Source organism: Ctenopharyngodon idella, chromosome 11 (assembly GCF_019924925.1).
Source record: "Ctenopharyngodon idella isolate HZGC_01 chromosome 11, HZGC01, whole genome shotgun sequence".
Taxonomy (NCBI): domain Eukaryota; kingdom Metazoa; phylum Chordata; class Actinopteri; order Cypriniformes; family Xenocyprididae; genus Ctenopharyngodon; species Ctenopharyngodon idella.
The window spans coordinates 12,590,317-12,612,323 of record NC_067230.1 but is presented as its reverse complement, the minus strand read 5'-3'; the positions used below and the strand labels follow the sequence as shown (position 1 = coordinate 12,612,323).

At 37.1% G+C, this 22,007-nt stretch overlaps 1 protein-coding gene across 4 annotated transcripts; it reads left to right on the top strand.

Annotated features, from left to right (window-relative positions):
• Positions 1-1,138: 1,138 nt before the first annotated feature.
• On the top strand, positions 1,139-19,916 carry nab2 (NGFI-A binding protein 2 (EGR1 binding protein 2)). Of its 4 annotated transcripts, none has more exons than XM_051913010.1 (7): positions 1,150-1,780; positions 3,907-4,713; positions 5,702-5,835; positions 9,926-9,989; positions 12,478-12,586; positions 12,895-13,080; positions 19,034-19,916. In XM_051913010.1, the coding sequence occupies exons 2-7, from the start codon at positions 3,964-3,966 to the stop codon at positions 19,111-19,113; spliced, it is 1,323 nt and encodes a 440-aa protein (XP_051768970.1). In that variant the 5' UTR covers positions 1,150-1,780; positions 3,907-3,963; the 3' UTR covers positions 19,114-19,916. The 4 variants fall into 4 exon arrangements, with proteins under 4 accessions (XP_051768971.1, XP_051768970.1, XP_051768969.1 ...); XM_051913009.1 differs by having other exon boundaries at positions 3,904-4,713; XM_051913008.1 differs by having other exon boundaries at positions 1,151-1,780; positions 3,802-4,713.
• The last annotated feature ends 2,091 nt before the right edge of the window (positions 19,917-22,007 follow it).

Genomic DNA, 22,007 nt, shown 5'->3' with positions numbered 1-22,007 from the left:
GGAAATATAATATATAAAACTGACATTTGGATATTTGACTTAACAGTGACTAAATGTTTACTGCACACATAGGCTTACTGAGGCATACTGAGTGTCAGGATCCCAAAATTTACCCATTCTTCCTGCTGATACTTCACGTCTTATTGCCTTTATCCAGAACCAATTGATTCTGGTCAGAACCAATCAATCACAGAGAGTGTTTGCTCACTGCCGACACTACATCTATAGTAAAAAACTATTGATGCTTTTGGGAAATGCAGCCCAGAACAATGCTTAACAGAAGACAGAAAAATATAATATTACTATTAGTTATTTTACAATAAACAAAATGAAATACCAGCCTACATAGTTTGTGCAATTACATTTATTTAAATTAAACGTTAAAAGTTCATATTGATGTTCTGTTAGAATACAAATGTTTCATTTTATGGGTGCAACAGCCTGTCACTGGCAGTCCCTTATGAAAATGAACCATTACTACAGTGACCATAGTTCAGCTAGGCATATAGTAGGTTTATTTGTAGATTTTCCATGGTTTACCAAGTAAACACAAATATAATCATATAAACTGCAATTAAGGCATATTGAATGTTAAAATGCCTTTCAAATATAATGTTAAGTGGGTATCATAACCCATTTTACTCTTAGCAATTAAATAATTGAATAAATGTTAAAATCTATAAGTTCATATTAGTGGTATCGTAGCGATATTGTCCTTGAAAGTGTCAGTATCATATCGAAAACAAAGTAAGTGGTATGCCCATCCCTATTAGATTGCCTAAATACCTAATGGCCTAAATGCGTTCTGTCTCTATGGCCAAATTAAGCCCCGCCTTACATTTTTAAAATTCGCTAACTCGTTGCTAAGGCTTACTTCAACGTTAACAGTTTATGTATCCTAAATATACACAAATAATAATTGCCTATTTTTTCCTGATTGGAAATGACGCAAAACAAAAGTATTTTATCGATATATAAGCAATTCTATAAAGTTATATTTAAAATGTAGACAAAATCATTGTATAGTATCAAACATGATTGATAAAAAGCAAGGTCAATATTTTAAAAAACCCAGTTCTGGTCGCGCACGCACCAACAATTCAGCGTGAGCAGATCAGACTGACTTGAGGTGCCGGGGAATCCCGCTGCTCAAGCCGCGTCACTGAGCAATGATCACCGCCCACAGACATGGTGCTCTCCGGCACACATCCACACAGCTGACTGCATTCATGTTTGCTCGTTTATTAAATCAACTACGCACTAGGATTGGGCTCTGTAATGCTGTTTAGGTTCATATCCTAAACATTTTAAACAGACATGTGCTTAAAAAGTGAAACGGACAGAATTCCCCGTCCACCGGAGTCAGATAGGAAGGCGCTTCCCCCTGAGCTCAGACCGGAGAGGAAGGCTCTTATTCGGTCAGATGGCGTGCCGCAGTCCACCCACGCGTTTCTCGCGCCCACACAGGCAGCGAAAGGAGCGTCATTAACTCACCGCTACTGCCAGCACAGCAGAGCAAAGCCGAGACAACACAAGAGTTTCAAGAATATTTCAGTCCAATCTCACATCTGTAGAATAAGATCTAACAAGCACAGTAAACAAATAAATTAGGCTTCGTGTTTGAGGAGTTAAGATACAAGTTTATACATAGAACGAAAAGTTTGATAGGTCTTGAACTGAGTTACTGAAGTGCAATTCTAATAGATTCCGTCGTTTCGGTTACTGAAGCTCAAGTGTTCTGCTGGATCCTGTCCTGGATTCTGTCTTGAAGCCTCTCGAGGTGAGTAGTACACAACTACTGACGAGTCATGTACATTCAGCAATTACACTCTAAAAACAATTAAAGGTTCCTTATTTGCGTTTGTGATTCAATTAAGAAGTCTTAACATTTCCATTGAACAAAAGGTACTTTATAGTACACAGGATTCTTTAGATTTTTAAAATGTTCTTCACACTAAGAAAAAAAAAGGTTCTTTAAAGAACTGTTAATTGAAAGGATTTTTTGTGGAACTAAAAATGGTTCTTCTATGACATCACTGTGAACCCCCACCCCCCCTCTTTTTTGGAACCTTTATTTTTAGGGGTAGCTACTATCTTTATTGTAAATTATCACATGAAAATACTACTGTAGGCTATATTTACAAAACAAAACTCTTCAACACCATTGCTGGATATGAATGTCTTGCACATAAAGTAGGTCATTATTTGTAAGTTGTAACAATGTTTTTTTTGTGTGTTTTACAATAACTGTAACTACTGTGACTATTGCAATGTTTTTGTTGTAGCTTATAGCCTACATGGTGTAATAGATTATTATGCGTGGAAAAAACATGCAACTTAAAGGGTTCACCCAAAAAAGAATTCTGTCATTAATTACTCACCCTCATGTCGTTCCACACCCGTAAAACCTTTGTTTATCTTCGGAACACAAATTAAGAAAATGTTGATGAAATCCGAGAGCTTTCTGACTCCTCAGTAGGACCCATAACTCAGCAATTTAATTACCACTTTCAAGGTCCGGAAAGGTAGAAAATACGACGAGAATACTTTTTGTGCGCAAAAATAACCACTTTATTCAACAATATCCCCTGAATGTAAACAGTGTAGGAGAATGACACCAAAGAGAGGATACCATCATTTTTGTTTGCGCACAAAACTTATTCTCTTTTGTCATCCAAAAAAGAAAGAACGGCATACTGCATTAGAACAACACCAGGGGGAGTAATTTTCATTTTAGGGTGAACTATCCCTTTAAAAATAAAGGCTCCAAAAGGGGGTTTTGGATAAATATACACACTCTTTATTACAAAACAATACCTATAGCATTGTACATCAGCACCATATGCTAACTAAAAAGATATTTTATATAATTAAGGTTATTCAGAGCAACTATTGCAAATCTTTTCAGAAGCGTTAGGAACCACATTTATTATTCAAACAGACACTTTCTTTTGCTGTTGATTGCAGCAGTGAGGTGACTGGAAACTCATTTACAAAACTGTATTCATGAATATTGTTCAGTCATTAACTAGAGTAGAGCTAACATTGCATGAAATGTGTCAGCTGTTTGATATTTATTCTGTTTGTTTTTATTAAAAGACATCCTATTTTCTGTGTACACAACAGTTATTCCAGGTTCACTCCCAGTATTTCATTTATCACAATTTTCTTAACTACTTGTTTAGAAATTTCAAATATCTGGATCCCTGTCTGTATAACCTTATTTTTAACTTAAGCGACCATTTGTAATCTGAATGTGTCTGGCTTCCGGTGTCATATACTGTATATATTAGGCTTGCTGCGATAGTCGGTGTCATTGTTACCGGTGTTCAGCGACAACGCTGGTTACGTCACCCACGCCACCACCTCCCACCGTCGTTTTGATTTTTTTTATAGTAATAAAAATCATTTTGTTCAGTAAATTACAATTTAAAACTGAATGCGTCTGCTCACTTCAGCGTGAGCCAAATGAGAGTTGCAGCACAGATCAGCAGCAGGAGTCAGATTTAATTTATCACGAGGGTGAGGAGCTGACTGACAAGACGATGGCGGAAGATTTGGTTTCAAAGTGAAATGTAAAAGCGCCTATTGGCAATATTTTGGATTTAAACCCAGTGCTAACAGGGAACCTGCAAATGATTAGTTGTGTTTTTCTAGTTATGTGTTAATTTCATTAAGAATAATAACAACGCCCCTCCCCCCACCCCACCCCCGGTTGTCACATGTCAATTAACCGGTGGGAAAATTTCCTCACCGTCACAATCCTAATATATATATATATATATGGGAATCCTGTTGCAGCTGAGCATCAGGATGTCACTACCACGGACGCTGGGCGAGTTGCAGCTCTACCGAGTTTTACAAAGGGCCAACCTGCTGATGTACTATGACACCTTCATCCAGCAGGGAGGCGATGATGTCCAACAGCTCTGCGAGGCTGGTGAAGAGGAATTTCTCGAGATCATGGCACTAGTTGGCATGGCCACAAAACCCCTGCACGTGCGGCGCTTGCAGAAGGCCTTGCGCGACTGGGCATCAAACCCAACGCTGTTCAACCAACCGCTGGCCACCAGTGTGGCTTCCTGTGGAGTCCCTCTCCTCAGGATCGACAGCACCAGTGCTGCTGGCTCAACGGTTATGGGTCCAAGAAGATCTTTAAGCAATGGTCAGCCAGGATCTCCATGTGAAAGAGAGGAGGTAGGATCTTGCCTTACGCCGCTCAGAGATAACAGTCCAAAAAGCCCCTGCTCACAGGCCTCTCCTGTGCCTCCAGACCATCTGTACAGAGAAAAACTGTCCCCCATGGACCCTCACTGGCTCAGCCCTGAAATGTATGGAGCCACTGAGTTAGATGAAGACCAGCCCACTGTGCCTTTTGCATGCCACTCACGTCTTCTGGGTCCTCCAACGCCTAGTTCTTCTTCCTCCTCCTCCTCTGTGGCCTCTCCGTGGCCTGGAGGTCAGCTGGACCCAGAGACCATTAAAGCCGTGGAGGAAAGCGTTGATCGGCTTCTAAGAACCATGCCGCAAGCCGATCAAACCGAGGTGAAGACGCTTTTGAGACTCAATAAGAAAATGGCCAAGACAGTGGGACACATTTTCAACCTGGAACCTTATGACAAGAGCAAAGAGGAAGAGATACGCAAATACAGCCTGATCTACGGGCGCTTTGACTCCAAGAGGAGGGAAGGGAAACAGCTCACCCATCATGAGGTTTGTTAAAGAGAACATTTTGAAAAAGTTTGTCAAGACAAAGTTTATGTTGGCTTCAGAATGTCTATACAGTTTGAAGTAGTTTAATAAGCTTAAAGGTTTTAAGTTTGTAGCAGTTGTAAGTTTGCAGTTTTTAAGTAGTTTTATGTTTGAAGCAGGTTTAAATTGAAGTAGTTTTAAGTTTTGAGCTTCTCTACTATTGACCACTTCCAGGGGTAGTCAAAAATGCATTTGACTGGATTGCTTTCGTAGTGTAAACGCTCATGTGGTCCAATGTGTTCGAACAGCTACAAAAGACCGTCTGCTCTCCGCCTACTGACCTAATGCGTAAACATTATAAAGATCTAAGTTTGGTTTGAAGACGAAAAACATTCCAAGCACAATATTCTCTCACCATTCCTGATTTCTAACACCAGTGTTGGGGAATGTTACTTTTAAAAGTAATGCATTACAAGATTGCGTTACTCCCTAAAAAAGTAAATAATTTCGGTACTTAGTTACTGATACTGATAGTTCACCCAAAAATGAAAATTCTGTCATAATTTACTCACCCTCAAGTTGTTCCAAAGCTGTATGAGTTTCTGTCTTCTGTTGAACACAAAATAAGATATTTTGAAGAATGTCGGTAACCAAACAGTTGACTGTAGTCATTGACTTCCATAGTATTTTTTTTTTTTTTTCATACTATGGAAGTCAGTGGGGTCCATCAACTGTTTGGTTACCGACATTCTTCAAAATATCTTATTTTGTGTTCAAAAGAGCAAAGAAACTCATACTTTGGAACAACTTGAGGGTGAGTAAATGATGACAGAATTTTCATTTTTGGGTGAACTATCCCTTTAAGCTACTATAAAACTACAGCAGGTGTTTACATGTTTAATGCATTTTGTAGATTGTAGTTTATGCCATGACTTAAGCACTTTCATAGAGCTCAGATGATCCACTAAAATAACATTTAAAATGTTGATTCTTACATTTTCACTTCTAGATGCTCATCAATGAGGCAGCGGCTCAATTCTGCATTCGTGACAACGCTCTGCTGTTACGCAGAGTTGAATTGTTCTCATTAGCACGACAAGTGGCGAGAGAATGTGCCTACACCTCAACATTTAAACATAACAGGTCAGGAACAACTCTTACTGTGTCTTTGAATTTTTTGAAGCTTGTTTTGTATTTTGCATTTTGATGAGGTGATTTACATATATTGTTAAATACATTTGCATTTTATAGATACAGACATACAGATGAACACACAGTATATATAGCTCTGGAAAAATAGGAGACAAAATTATCAGTTTCTCAGGATTTAAAATTTTAGTGTGTTTGAGTAAACTGAACATTTTTGTTTTATTATGTAAACTATTGAAAACATTTCTCCAGACCTCAGATAATGGAAAGAAAAGGTATGAGTTCAGCAATCAGTATTTGGTGGAATAACTCTGATTTCCAGTCACAGCTTTCATGCATCTTGCATGTTCTCCACCAGCCTTTCACATTGCTGTTTAGTGACTTTATGCCATTTCTGGAGCAAGTTTTGTTTGATGCTTGTAGCCATCCATCTTCCTCTTGATCACATTCCAGAGGTTTTCAATGGGGTTCAGGTCTGGTGATTGGGCTGTTCATGACAGGGTCTTGATCTGGTGGTCCTCCATCCACACCTTGAGTCACATAGAACATTCTCCTGCTGGAAAAAACAATCCTCATTGGGTAACATTGTCAGAACAGAAGGAAGCAAGTGGTCTTCCAGGGTAACCTTGGAAGCCCTTTTTCTGAATCTGCCAGATTTCAACGTCCAGCCTGATGAGTCCAGTTTTCAGCTTTGCTTTGACAGAGACCTCGAGAGGCCTATCAGCCACAGTGTCTCACACTTAAAGGGTTAGTTCACCCAAAAATAAAAAATCTGTTATTAATTACTCATCCTCATGTTGTTCCAAACTCCTAAGACCTTTGTTCATATTCGGAACACAAATGAAGATATTTTTAATGAAATCTGAGAGATTTCTGTCCCTCCATTGACTGCCTTTGCAACTGATACTTTGACGCTTCAAAAAGTCCATAAAGAGATCAAAAACTAATCCATATGAATCGAGCGGTTTAGTCCAAATTTTCTGAAGAGGCTGAATTTAGGCTTTTATTCACATATAAACATTGATCAGTGAACATAAACAGAAGCTCAACCGAACCTGTTTGACACTGTTTGAACGAACCTCTTGCGAAAGTTCAAACATGCTGCGTAACACGAGAATGAACCTCATTGGTTCACGTCCAGTAGCCCCTCACTGCAGGGGGCGGAGACGGGTAGGATAAGGGATATGTAAAGTGGGAGGAGTTGGATCTAGATCCAGGGGGTGGGGATGGGTAGGTTTAGATCCAGGGGGGCGGAGATGGGTAGGTTTAGGGATATGTAAAGTGGGAGGATTTCGATCTAGATCTCGTGTTCTGCAGTGAGGACCATCTCCGCGCGTCAAGCGAACATATTGCCCTGTGTTAGAAATCGCCCCCATACCCTCAAATAGGGCACTATTTGAGGGAACAGCCATTCAATCCCACAATGCACTGCAATAACGAGTGTACAACTGTTGTACACTCAATGGCTAGAGAGTACCCATAATGCACTGTGAGAGTCGCATGCCAAATGAATTCCCGCGTCTCGCCAGAAGATGGCGCCCGCAGCTGAATCATCCATCCATTCATTTTACAAACCGCTGTCCACGGTGTAGCATAATATATTCCAGGTATAAATTCATTTTTTAATGATTACTAAATTACATAATTTCCATGACAGAATTCAAAATAAATCCTTTCATCTTACTACTGGAGTTTACTACTGGAGTTTGCCACTGCCAGTTTGCTAAGCTTCAAATGATTTATTAAGCAGCAAGCATAAACTATGTAAAAGCAACAGTCCTTCTGGTGAACTCAGTGTCTGAATTCACTCACTCGTTATTAATCACTCCTTCAAGTGAAGTATATTGGTGGACTAATGTAGAGAATAGTAAATGGTTTCCTTGTACCATGCCCTGGTGTGATGGTACCCCCCCCCCCCCCCCCCCCCCCCCCGATGTCTTTTATGTCATAGATCAAAATGTGAAAATATTTAGAGGCTTTGTTAACCACAGACCTTATTTCAGGCGATTTAGCAAAAACCCATTCAAAAAAACCCATAGTCTTCAGGGCGATGGAACCGGAAGTGTTAACATGCTAACTCGCTTCCAGGTTTTGCCTACAAAAACACGTCATCCATGAGGTACTCTATTTGGCACAACACCTGCACTTCCGACATGTTGCACGTACGGAAGCCCGCTGTGCCCTCTCTTCTTTAGGAGCGCATTTTGAACCGAGCATCGGTAGTACCGGCACTTTTATTTTACCACTTCAAGCACTGGCGGCAGGTATCAGAAAATGATTACTAAAATGATTACGAAGGCAGCTGAGGTTGATGGGGGAATTTGCAGCTTTACTTGCAAACTACAATTCCTGTTCATCAGTAAGTTGAGAACCAGACCCGTTATAAACCTAAATATTCTCAAATTAAAGTAATTGAAAAGGGTGCTGTTCAAGTAGTACTAGAAGTTGTTTGCTATCGTAATAATGATGACAGTAGCACACACAAGAGTAGCTGTTCTGTGCTCTGGCACCGTTTGCGATCACACTACATGCGTACTGTGCTCAGGGATGGTTAAACGAACCGCGCCCGGGCATGGTACAGAGCGATCACACTAGTCAAACGAACCAGACTACACACGCTCAGTACACCCTAAAAAGCCTAAATTAAACCTGTTCATCATATATAGCGATCGAGTCTCTTCAAAAAATTTGGACTAATGTGATGTGAAAGACCGCATTCCAAGATGCATGAAAGCTGGCATTGGGTTATTCCACCAAATATAGATTTCCAAAGTTAAAACATTAGTGTTGTGTTGTTTAAAAATAATATGAACTTGTTTTCTTTGCATTCTTTGACACCTTTTTGACAAGTAAATGCTTTAAATGACAGTATTTGTATTTGGAATCTGGTCAGTAGCTTATAGAATAAAACAAAACTGTCCATAAACCGTAAATCCAGAGAAACGGATAATTTTGTAATAGTCTCTTATTTCGCAGAGCTGTGTATGGATATGTATTTATTCTGCATGGACATACCAGGTTTCATGATGGTAAAAAGACCAGTCTTATTAATTTAGGCCAAACTATTCTGAAGTTAAAAGCAAAAATTACAAATTTCATGGCCGGTAGGTAGGTAATAACTCCTCAGGTACCCTCAGGTCTTGGTTGTGATGACACAAACCAAGTTTTATTTGATTATAATACCCTCATGTAATTTTTGGTGTATTTTCTGTTGAATTATTTATCTCATTACATGAGGGGTTTGATTATATCAAAAAGCTTTGAAGATGATATTTGGTGAAGATGATCCGATGAACGCTGTAGGAGGGAGTATGTTTTTCAGAAAAGTTGGGCCGAAATTTAATCCATGGTTTGTGTTTGACTTGGGCAGGAATTAGAAGAAAATAATCATGTTTTAGACCATACGGTGCAAAGACATAATCAAAAATAAGTGCAAATTTTCACATTTTAACTGTTGGTGGTGCTACACAGACCACAAATTTGAAGATTTTACTTTTTACCTTACAGTTAATTGTTTTTTTTTGTGCTCCGTTTATCCAACAGATTCAGCAGAAATATGATGGATGATATTGGAATTTTAGATTTTAAGGACAGAATTCATAAATTTGTTTTAATTTATGAAGGTGTAGTAGAATATACAAAATCAGTGTGTTAGACTTTGTGAATTTGGCTGAGCAGAATCTCGCCAACTTATTTAATTAATTTTAACTGGACGAAAGCGCTTGTGTAGAGAGGAATTTATTGGAGTGTTGCATATTCTTTTGAATCAATGTTACTTTCTTGCATTTTTACTTTATAAATCCTTATGCTAATGTGCTGTAACATGCTAATTAAAATATATGAACAGTCTAATAAATGCATCTGACATAATCTTTCAACTGATAGAGAAAAACAGACTTAATCATTGGACATTTGACTCAAACCCATAGCCATTTTGATAAATTCCCTGTGTGACGGCGAGCCCCGTCACCCCCTACATTTGTCCTTGAATATTGAACAGAATGAGTGTTTGACATGATTACTGTGACTTTTTTTTAATTCTGAGCTGGGAATCTGAGCTAAGTTTGTTATATTATTATCTCAGGACATACTCAGATGATTGTTCTGCCTCTGTTGACTGTACTGCTCAGAAGAGAATCAAGCTTGATGTAAGTACATCAAGATATGTGTCTATTTATACATTTGTATAAAAAGATATAGAAGCCTTTTAGAAATATGCTCAGATGAAGTATTTATAAAATCACAAGAAAATTAATAGGATGCCTAAGGAGATGGAAATAAAGATTGAGAGTTACTATAGCTTTACATGGGGTGTCAAATAGAGACCTGAGCGGGACAGATTTTTCAGTTCTGCTCCCGCAAAAATATGTCACCTTCTCCCACTCCCGCCCGCAAAAGCCCGCAGGCAAAAGTATGCATAGATTTTTTTTTTTTTCTGTACGTCCATAAAATAGTTTAAAAAGTTGCGTGTCACCTAGCCACAACCTACACATCCCAGCATAATTGATCCCGATAATTTATTTGTTATTAAAGCATCTATATTCACTAACCACTGTTAATTTAAACACAAAAACAAGCATAGGCCACCACAAACGTGATTTGGCAGGGTAGAAAGCGTGCAAAGAGTGCTCCTTTTATAATCACTAAAAAGATGTAACACGTTTTAATTAACCGCGCCCTCACCAAGTTTCTTTATAATCAATGTAGCTGTCTACACTGCACAATGAATCATTTATGTACATCTTGTCTACACTTCGTTATAATGAGAGGATTCGCGAGCATGCAGAACTCAGCACTGAACAAAAACTCTGGCGTTTTGAGAGGTGAGTGGATTGTAATTTAAACACCTCTGATTGGCCATTGCATTCAAAAAATCAACAGATATGTCTGTGATTGGCTACAGTGCTCAACGCTGCAAAAAACGTGTTGTAAATAGAAACCTTTGATGCTCTCCAGAGCGCAAACACAAATACGCATTGGATTACTTGCCAAATCTGTTTCACCAATATGCTATTATTATGGAGAAAACTGATCCTAGACCAGCAGTTATGGGCAGCTTTTTCCTCAAACATACACAGCAGCAGGCAGCCTTAAGGCCTGTTCACACCAAGAACGATAACTATATTTGCGTCCAAACCAACAAACGATAACAGCCTGTTTATTCTAAGCTCACGCGCTGCGGTTTTAAAGCTTGTACAACGTTTCTGCTATTCTTGTAGCATTTACAGTTTTAACCAGCAGATGTTCTCAGCATGCGATGTTTCGAGTGAATAGCTAGTGTAATCGATCTAATCTAACAGGGAATTTAGCTGAAGAAGTCAATATAGTGGAATAAAAACAACACCTAGTCTTTTTCACTGCAACTTCAAAGGAATTATTACACTGTTTGCTAGCCTGGCATTATGATATCATTTTTGACATGTCAAACAGTGGTGGCTTTTTCTGGACCTCGGCTATTAACTTCTCCACAATGTCGTCTGCCGTTTTAAATGCGTGAGCCCTTGAATTAGAATGGATTCTGATTGGCTGTCAGTGTTTTATCGTTGATCAGCTGGAAAAAAATCATTCTGAAAGTGATCCCAATGATATTGTTTCTCTATATCGTTATCGTTAAAGCTGTGGTGTGGACACTGCTATTCTTTTATATTTAGAAAAATGTTTAGAGCTATATCTTTATTGTTATCTTTTATAGTTATCGTTCTTTGCGTGAACGGGCCTTTACACATTCCCTGCCAATGCTTGCGCCTGTAAATCGCTTTTATTTGATTTTAGTTGTTCTTGTTGCTTTTGTGCTATAGATGATTAACAATTTATTTGTTTTTATTTTATTTTTTAGATATTTCTATGTTGCGGGAGTCCCGCAAATCATGAGTCTTACCGACTGCGCCGCCCGTCAAATCATGCCGCACTCTGTTGCGTCGGGTCCCGCGGGAGTGTAGGTCTCTAGTGTCAAACTTCAAAAAGAGGTTTTGAACTCCTTTTGAAATATTGATGATATAACAATATCTGTGATTTTATCAAACAGGTTGAAATATTCAGTGTTGCTGTAATGAATTACAAGTAACGTGCATTATATGTAATCAGATTACTTTTAGATGTAACGAGTAAAGTAATGCGTTACTTGATAAATGTACACATTAATATTTTTAAAAAAGTAATGCACATTACTTTTCACTTAAATATTTTTTAAAGCACTGAATTAAAATAATGTAAAAATATGTCTCCATAATGTAGTCACTTAGACATGCACAATCAGATAAAAAGAACAAAATTAACAAAACACATTACTTTGTAGTTTCAATAAACAGAGTTGTACAGTAGGTTATCTTATGTATGGCATACATCGCTCTAGGGGTTAGGAAATATTCAAAGTGCTCAGTATATAGTAATATTCCTATGCGTTTGTAAAAGAAAATGAAGGTGGATGTTATATTAATAAGTTAAACACTTGCAAATAAGAAAAAAAGGCCTGGAAGAGAGTGAGCCTCAGCCAGCTGAGAGAAAGTAACGCAAAAGTAACATAACATTACTTTACTTTTTATGTAAAGTAATTAGTCTCCAACACTGGAAATATTTTATACTGAAAGTACTGTTACAAAACACATAATACTAACATGAGAAATCTGCCTGTTACAGGTCACAGATTCGGACAGACTGTCTAAGGACCCAGTAGCCAATAGTGACATCAGATCTACAGCAGATGACAACAGCCTCTCTGGAGAAAGTCTAGATAGTTTAACACAAGGTAAGAATTATTATTATTATTAATTAATATTATTATTATATTGACTGTCCAGTGTTTGTCAGTAAATCCTAGGCATGTAACCCCAAACCATCATTGTCCCACATTCTGTTGCATTTAGTGCAAGTGATATGCAGGACCACTTCACACGTAACGGGGGTTACTTTCCTCTCTGAGATGATGTAAAGAACATGCCAAATTTTCCAAATTTGTTTCCATTCATACTCAAGTCAGGGTGAAACATCATTGATGAAAGAAAAGGTAACATGTGATTGAGAGGCATGTTTGTCTAATTCTGTGTGTCTTGATAGATATCAGCCCTCAGTTGCACCCCTCCTCATCCCCTCACCCCCTCACCGACACCACTGGCCTCATCACCTGGAGTCGCCAGCTCATGCAGCAAACTCTCATGGATGAGGGCCTCAGATTGGCTAGAATGGTGTCACGTGACCACGCAAGCAAAGTCAGCCTAGGGTCAGAAAAGAGACAGATTTCAGGTGAATTCTGTGATTTATGTTTTATAACATAAACGATGCTTTTCATGCACCTACAATGAATAGGGTACAAAACATAGTTTGAAACTTAAATTGCCAAAAAAAGAGATGCTTATACCGTCAGATGAGGCAAAACATATATAAGCTGTTAATTTTTTGGTAACACTTTACTTTAAGGTAATGTAGTTACATGTTACATATACTTAATAACAGTAAATTATGCATAATTGCATTGCACGTATCTAATCCTAAAACTTAACCCTATAGTAAGTACATGTGCACTCTTAGATGAGAAGGTTCTATATAGAACCTTAAAGGTTTCTTTCAGGCGCTTCATATATAGAACCTTTTAGGGGTTTCCATCATGAGGTCAGTTTATGGAGTTAGTTTTAGTTCATTCATTTTGTTATAATTCATTTTTAATTGTAATTAAATTTTATGAATTAAACAGCTTGTAAACACTTTATCGCTAGAAAAATTTTAATAACCTGTTCAAGGGTTAGTTCACCCAAAATTAAATTTCTGCCATTAATTACTCACCCTCATGTCGTTCCACACCTGTAAGACCTTTGTTCGTCTTTGGAACACAAATTAAGATATTTTTGATAAAATCAGATGGCTCAGTGAGGCCTCCATTGACAGCAAGATAATTAACACTTACAAATGCCCAGAAAGGTGCTAAAGACATATTTAAAACAGTTCATGTGACCACAGTGGTTCAACCTTAATGTTATGAAGCGATGAGAATACTTTTTGTGCGTCAAAAAAACAAAATAACGACTTTATTCAACAATATCTAGTGATGGCTGATTTCAAAACACTGCTTCATGAAGCTTCGAAGCTTTACGAATCTTTTGTTTCGAATCAGTGGTTCAGAGCGCCAAAGTCACTTGATTTCAGTAAACGAGGCTTCGTTATGTCATAAGTGTTTCCAAATTTTAATAGTTCATGTGACTTTGGCAGTTTGATACACACTCCGAACCACTGATTCGAAACAAAAGATTCATAAAGCTTCGAAGCTTCATGAAGCAGTGTTTTGAAATCGGCCTTCACTAGATATTGTGGAATAAAGTCATTATTTTGATTTTTGGCGCACAAAAAGTATTCTCGTCACTTCATAACATTAAGGTTGAACCACTGTAGTCACATGAACTGTTTTAAATATGTCTTTAGTAGCTTTCTGGGCATCTGAAAGTGTTAATGATCTTGCTGGCAATGGAGGCCTCACTGAGCCATTGGATTCTATCAAAAATATCTTAATTTGTGTTCCGAAGATGAACGAAGGTCTTACGGGTGTAGAACGACATGAGGGTGAGTAATTAATGACAGAAGTTTCATTTTTGGTTGAACTAACCCTTTAAACATGAAAGTCTTATGCAGTCATTTTAAGACATTTTTATTCATCCGCTTCCATTTATTTTAGCTGTTCAACAACTGTCTGTTATGCTGCTTGATATTGAAAACTGATCATATTATTTTAATTTTTTATTGTAATCATAAACTCACAGGTATGTAGCGCAAATTATTATACCATTTATAGCATTTTGTTATTTTTCCCATTATTTACCTGTAGTGGAAAATGAATTGGAAGGTCCCACACAATCACAGAAAATAGCTTACTTCCGCGTTGCTACATGAGGTGAATATAGAATCCTGTTAAACCTTTTTTAAGAGTGTAGTTAATTAATATTGCTCAGTAGTTATTTGCCTAATTAAGCTATAACAACATCACCTTAAAATAAAGTGTAACCTTTTTTCTATATAATTGATAAGTTTGCATTATTGCTGTACATACACAATATATAAAGCTATTATTTGGCAGTTGTTTGTTTTCTTATATAATAACTTTGGTAAGTGAGTTTGACGGATGCAGTCAGCAGCATAATTTGTGTAAAATTGGAATTTATTTTAATGGAGCTCATTGTACTGTAGAAAGGGTCAAAATTGTTACCTCTTGGGAGAAGGACTGTGTCAAAATGACCTCCTTGGTATTTTCATATTAAATAGTACAATTTACCTCCCTAAAGAATAAAGTATGTGCTTTTATTCTCTTAAAAATGAAATTAATTCACCCTAAAATGAAAAAATTCATTATTTACCCCAATGTTGCTCCAAACCTGCAACTTTATTTTATGTAACAAAAGAAGATATTTTAAAGAATGTATTTAAAGAATCCATTTATCTACACTTTGATCTTTGAAACTTTGCAGACCTTTTACATTCACAAACAGCTCTATTACACACTACATGAAAGATAATATTTGAAGAAGAATAATAGGGGCACTTTAACACTTCTAATTCATGTACTGTGAACGAACATGAACATTTTTATTGCAAAAATATATTGTTCATTGTTACTTCATATTGGTTAATGCATTAACTAATGTTAACAAATCAGACCTTATTGCAAAGTGTTACTGAAATTTCCTTTAAAAGCTGCAGGTTCGCTATGAAAGAATTCATTTTTACTAGAGATGATAGTGAAGAGACTAATACACCTTGAAGAGTCTCTGAGGAATGTATAGAAGAACAGTGACAAATGGATTTATTGTACTTATCTAGTTAGCTAATCTAGCTCATCTGTAAGGATGAATCAGAGATTGTCAGATTTGAGAAGCTCTTGCAGAGGCAAACATCTCAGTCAGACGTCGTCATTAGGGACTGCAGAATAAAAGAGAAATGAGAAGAGAAAATGTGTATGGGTGGAGGGGGCCACAGGAAGTGCTGTGTGGGTGATAAATTGGAAGCCCCCCTTCCCTGTCTGACGTCAAAGCTTATGAAAATGTGTGAGTGGAGGGCGGATGGATGGATGGAGAGAAAGAGGGGGTGAATGAGTAGGAGGGAGTGAGAAGGGCGTCGCTTTGACTCAGAGAGACAGAGTAAAAATAAACCTTGTGGGCAGTGAAAGGATGCAGTCTCTCTCTCTCTTTCTTTCTCTTAATGAGCAAACACACTAGTGCTTCAGTTCAGTGGCCAAAAATGAGCTTTAATCAGTCTTTCTTTTGTATTTTTTGTGTCTATGCAAGTTCCTCATTTCATTGCGCTGTCAATCAGTCTACAGTTACATTCCTCAGCATTGTTCTGCCTTCACATAAAGATAAGAGTTTTAATATAATCAAAGTCCCTTTAAGTCATTTCACTCGGCGGCCATCTTAGAAACGTCTCTCAGTCTCTTTGAATGGGGAAACATCAAATTCTTCAAAGCTGTTTGCCAAGCTTTCGATTAAATTTCATATTTGAAATCACCAATGAAATCTGACAACAACGGTCTCATAAATTTTGTTTCTAAACGCTTGAATCTTGACAAAAAACAATATTTTTCAGGTTGGATCAAGCTAATGCGCACGCGTCTCTACAGGAAGTGCGTGTCTGACAGTTTCTATAGGAACCGGAGATTCTAATGGCTGCTGCAGTGATGCGATGACTTTACCAATCAGGGATTGGCTCTTATTTAGAAGGCGGGACTTATTCCGCCATATTGCGAGCTGCATTTCTCCCATTCGTAATAATAAGAGTGACGCGTCTTGTGTTATTCTATAGTCTTTGATATAATGTTTTATTGCATTGCCGTAACATAATATAAAGGTCTGCTGAAGTGTGATGTTTAGGCTATGTCTTCATTAATTCAGATACACTTGAAAACACATCTTTTATATGTTTTGGTCGTTCACACTAAGGGTACGTTTAATCAACAACAATGTACTAAAATGTACGTTTTTTCGTATACAGATGACAACGTTGTCAAAACGATCCCCGTTCACACTGATCCACGAAAATGACTAAAAATGCTGTATTCTGCTGCCAGGCCAGTAGTTGGCGATGTCACTTTGTAAAGAAACACTATGCACCTAGAGACTGAACACGTAATACGCATGCGCATGATGGCACCGTTTTTCACAAATTCAAATTTTTGTAGTTTACACAGAGATGATAACAGTATTGTTTTTAAAAATTTTCATTTTGAAGCCTGTTTTTCAAAGGTTTGCCCCCAAAGTGCCGTTGTCATTTAAATAAATGGCCAAAATGCATAAAATGTTTTCCATTTTTAGTTAAAAATGGTGTCATGTAATTAAAAGTCCTGTGCAAAATTGGGGTTTTTGAAGACGCTTTGTGGATAGTGGACACATTTGAAAACGGAATTTTCGTGTTGTTGACTTCAAAACGATGACGCACATTTTATGATCCGTTGAAACAGACTTTCACCAAAACAATAACATCCTGTATTATTACTGAAATAGACCGAGTTCTATATTAACACCAAAAAAAAAAAACAAGATAGTCCATCCTACAAACTACACCAAACCCTTTTGCATTATGCCTTTATACTTCATAAACACGAGGAACAAAAGCTTTTCAATTCCTCCGACAACACGATGAAAAAACAATACATACCAAATAGCAATAAAATATGTAGCATATTGATGTGTAACAAAGACTACTCACCATTAAAATAGTTGAAGGCGGCGGGTCTCCGAGTGATAGTCAATTATAAATATAGCCTACTTATGTTTCAAATTCCAATTTGTGTAATAATGCGTTAAATATGAATTTTCTGATCATAGGCAGAGGGTGAACAAATTCCAAATAGATGCACTTCCCCTTTAAAAAAAACACAAATTCCCTTGAAATAGTTTCTTTATCTTTATCAAGATACTTGTCAGCACACAATCTACACATCCCAACATAAACACTGCTGATAAAGTATTTGTTAATAAAGCATCTATGTTCACAAACCACTGTTAATTTGAACAGATTACATACTGTACACAGGATTTGACATGTCAGAATGTGCGCAAAGAGCACTCCCTTTATAATCATAAAAAATCCCACTCATCTTAGTTCATCGCAATCTCAAGCAGTTCTGTTACAATAAATGAAGCTGACTGCGCAATAAATCTTTTATTTACATAATTGTTTGTTATAATGAGAAGATATTTGCAAGCGTGCATAACTCAGAATCCACTCAAACCAGCAATGCTAGCTTAAACACCTCTGATTGGTCATTGCATTCAAGAAATCAAGATATGTTTGTGATTGGCTACATTGAACAACACTGCAAATAAGATGCTAATACGAATGGCCAAATCCAAGAAATAAGGTTTTTGCTCTCAATCGTAAATTTGCTGAAAGACCATACCATTGGGGGGCACGTTGTGTCATCTGCCCACCCTTGGCGCTTGGCCTGCATTTCAGTAAGCTTTTATTAAAGGGTTAGTTCACCCAAAAATGAAAATTCTGTCATGAATTACTCACCGTCATGTTGTTCCACACCCGCAAGACCTTCATTCATCTTCAGAACACAAATTAAGATATTTTTGATAAAATCCAAAGGCTCAGTGAGGCCTGCATTGCCAGCTAGATCGACAACGTGAAACAACAATGACTGAATTTTCATTTGCGGGTGAACTAACCATTTAAGTTTTACACATGCAGTAAGATAATTTGAACGTTTTTCAGTTTGAACGGGCAACTTTTGGAAAACGCTAGTGTGGATGGAGAGCTTTTTGGGGAAAAAAACATCGGTTTTCAAATTTATCAGGTTTCAAATTAATATAGATGTAGCTTTAGTGTCCATAGTTTAATCAATCAAGTATCCACTTGTCTAAAAGCTTAATCACACCAATGATAACTAGTGCTGTCAAATCGATTAATTGTATCTAACATAAGTTTGTGTATGTATGTATGTATGTATATACAGTGTGTGTAAAAATATATATTCTATAAAATATATATTCTAGTCTCTCAGTAGACTCTTTACATCAATGTGCAGGACATATTTAAAGGAGCCCTGACAATCAACTGTATGCACACTTTGTCTTTTTTGCTTGTTTTCAAAGGCAATTTGCTCATTCAAGTGAAACTATTTTAGGAGTGTCCTGTATTGTGCTCCCAACCCTGTTGATAGTCAAAAGTAACTCAAATTTAAATAAAAATAACTTTGTTTATATTCTCGTAGAGATGGAGGAGCAAGTGTCCGAGAGGAGAGGATCGAGTAACAGAAGCATCAGTCCAGCAAACACCAAAGACGATCCATAACTGACAGTCTGCAAGTCTCCGTGTTGAACTCAGGTCGGATATCATGCAGCCATGGTGTTCGGTTCGCGATGTTGATTAGTCCTGTTCGATATTTTACAACTTGTATGCACCTTACGTTCTGTTAGAACATTTAAAGACATTCGGCAGAAAGTTCTGGTGTCTTGTGCTAACACAGGTTAGTGCAAATACAGTACATATTCTTGGTCAGGACATTTTCACTTAGCAGTAAAAGCTTCAATGGTGCTAAATTTGTGCCAAGCAAATTAGAGAACGAAATTGCATCTGTATCCATTACCTAAACCTTAATTTATTAGGATAAATGACATGCTTCTCGTTTGAAGAGCTGCGAGACACTGGGATGTAGGTTTCATTACATTTTCTCAGTTTTGATGGAGTTCTAAACAAAAGTTCATGAGGAGCGTGTTAAATTTAATCCAACCAATCACAACGCTAGAATATGCGTATATATACTGCTCAAACACTTTATGATGTACAACAATATGTTTACCTTCACATGAAATTGTTTATATTGGGAAACCCTGACACTAATTACTTACTGATGCAGTGAATATTAATATATCAACTCTAAATGCTTATATTTTAAGAGATTTCAGAGGTTACGACAATATGTAAATGATTCAAATGAATCATGGGAAGAATCGTATTCTCAATGTTTAAAGGTTGAATGGCTATAATGAATTTGTCTGTGCATTACAGCTCCAATATTAGAAATATATTTATGTGGCCTCTTTAATGACAGAGTATTTATTTTTCAATTCCTCAATAAATTATATTGTAATGTTTCTGTTTTACATCTTTAGACTTACTTTTATTTTGCTAATAGTGTCATATTGAAACCATGTGCATTACAACATGCAAAATATTGCTGATATTTTCACTTCTTTCATTGCTTTTTGTCTGTCTCAAGGAGTTACGGTACTGCATATGAAAATATATAGAGAATTTTGAGGTTTCTGTCTGATTTCTGACACACTGGTTCTCCACCCACACTCACCCCAGCCTCATCTCAGCAAACCCAGACAGCCGATGCCTGTGATTCACTGGCCCTATCCTCATCATCATCATCATCATCATCAATCTCACAGATGGGGGAGTGTTTTGGAAACTTGTCTTGTTTCAATTCTGAAAATTTCGCCTTTATCGGATTAATCAATCTCTAATCATTAAATTGATGCAATATGCTTGTAAGGACCTGTGATTAAAGTGTTAGTTCACCCAAAAATTAAAATTCTGTCATTAATTACTCACCCTCATGTCGTTCCTCACCTGTAAGACCTTCGTTTATCTTCAGAACACAAATTAAGATATTTTTGATAAAATCCGATGACTCAGTGAGGCCTCCATTGACAGCAAGATAATTAAAACCCTTTAAAGAGAAAGGCAGACATTTACATTCTGTCATCATTTAATCACCCTCAAAACTTGCATACATTTCTTTATTCTGTGGAACACAAAAGAAGATATTTGAAAGATGTCTCAATGTTTTTTTTTGTTTGTTTTTTTTTTTTTCTCTCTCCATACTGTATGACACGAAAGTCAACAGAGTCCAGTATTATTTTAGACCCCTCTGACAAAAGACATTTTTCAAAACATGTTACAGGTTTGGAACAACAGGAGGCTCAGTGAATGATGACAAAAATGATTTTTCATTTTTAGCTGACCTATCCCTTTAAGCTAGCTTGCTCAAGCATTTCATTACAGAAGCCAAAAACGGATGCATGCTTCCTGCTGTAAGTGTTGAGGCTGGATAACTGGTCAGCATGAAGCTTGCCTGTTTTAAAGCAACCGATAATAAAAGTAATGGCAAGCAGGATGTAAACAAGACTAAAGAGATTCGCCCATGTCATGTAAACATCCTTATGCCTTGCTGGCAATAATCATCCCAGCTAACAAAATCTATGTTCTAAGAACATTTGCTAATGTTCCCATTAAGTTATAAAAACGTTATTTCTGAATGTTCTATGAATACTTTTTAAAAACGTTTTTTCTTGGTTATAGAAATGTTAAAGGATTAGTTCACATATAAAATTTTCCTGATAATTTACTCACCCCCATGTCATCCAAGATGTTCATGTCTTTCTTTCTTCAGTTGAAAAGAAATTAAGGTTTTTGCTGATAATAAAATAAGACCCTTATTCCTCGTCTGGTATCGTTTAAAGCCCTCTTGAAGCTGCACTGAAACTATAATTTTGACCTTCAACCGTTTGGAGGCCATTGAAGTCCACTATAAGGAGAATAATCCTGGAATGTTTTCATCAAAAACCTTCATGTCTTTCTTTCTTCAGTTGAAAAGAAATTAACATCTTGGATGACATGGGGGTGAGTAAATTATCAGGAAAGTTTTATATGAAAGTGACTGGAAGAACGTTTGTTCAGAACTTTGAGAATAAACATTAAAGGGTTAGTTCACCCAAAAATGAAAATAATGTAATTTATTACTCACCCTCATGTCGTTCCATTAGAGCTTCGTTCATCTTATCAAGATATTTTTGATGAAATCCGATGGCTCAGTGAGGCCTTCATTGACAGCAAGATAATTAACACTTTCAGATGCACAGAAAGCTACTAAAGACATATTTAAAAATGGTTAATTTGACTACAGTGGCTCAACTTTAATGTTATGAAGCGACGAGAATACTTTTTGTGTGGCAAAAACTAAATAACAACTTTATTCAACAATATCTAGTGATGGGCGATTTCAAAACACTGCTTCGAAAGCTTTATGAATCTTTTGTTTCAAATCAGTGGTTCGGAGCGGTAAAGTCACGTTATTTCAGTCAGTGGTGCCTGCAGCCGTACGGCTGTACGCACTGTGCGTACCATGAGAGGGCGCTAATTAATGCCGTTTTATTTTTTAAATTGATTATTAAAAT

Coding starts and splice junctions, on each gene's coding strand:
- nab2 (XM_051913008.1), top strand. CDS start 3,814: ATGTCACTACCACGGACGCTGGGCGAGTTGCAGCTCTACCGAGTTTTA. Junction 4,714..5,701: donor AACAGCTCACCCATCATGAG/GTTTGTTAAAGA, acceptor TTTCACTTCTAG/ATGCTCATCAATGAGGCAGC. Junction 12,587..12,894: donor TCTAGATAGTTTAACACAAG/GTAAGAATTATT, acceptor GTGTCTTGATAG/ATATCAGCCCTCAGTTGCAC.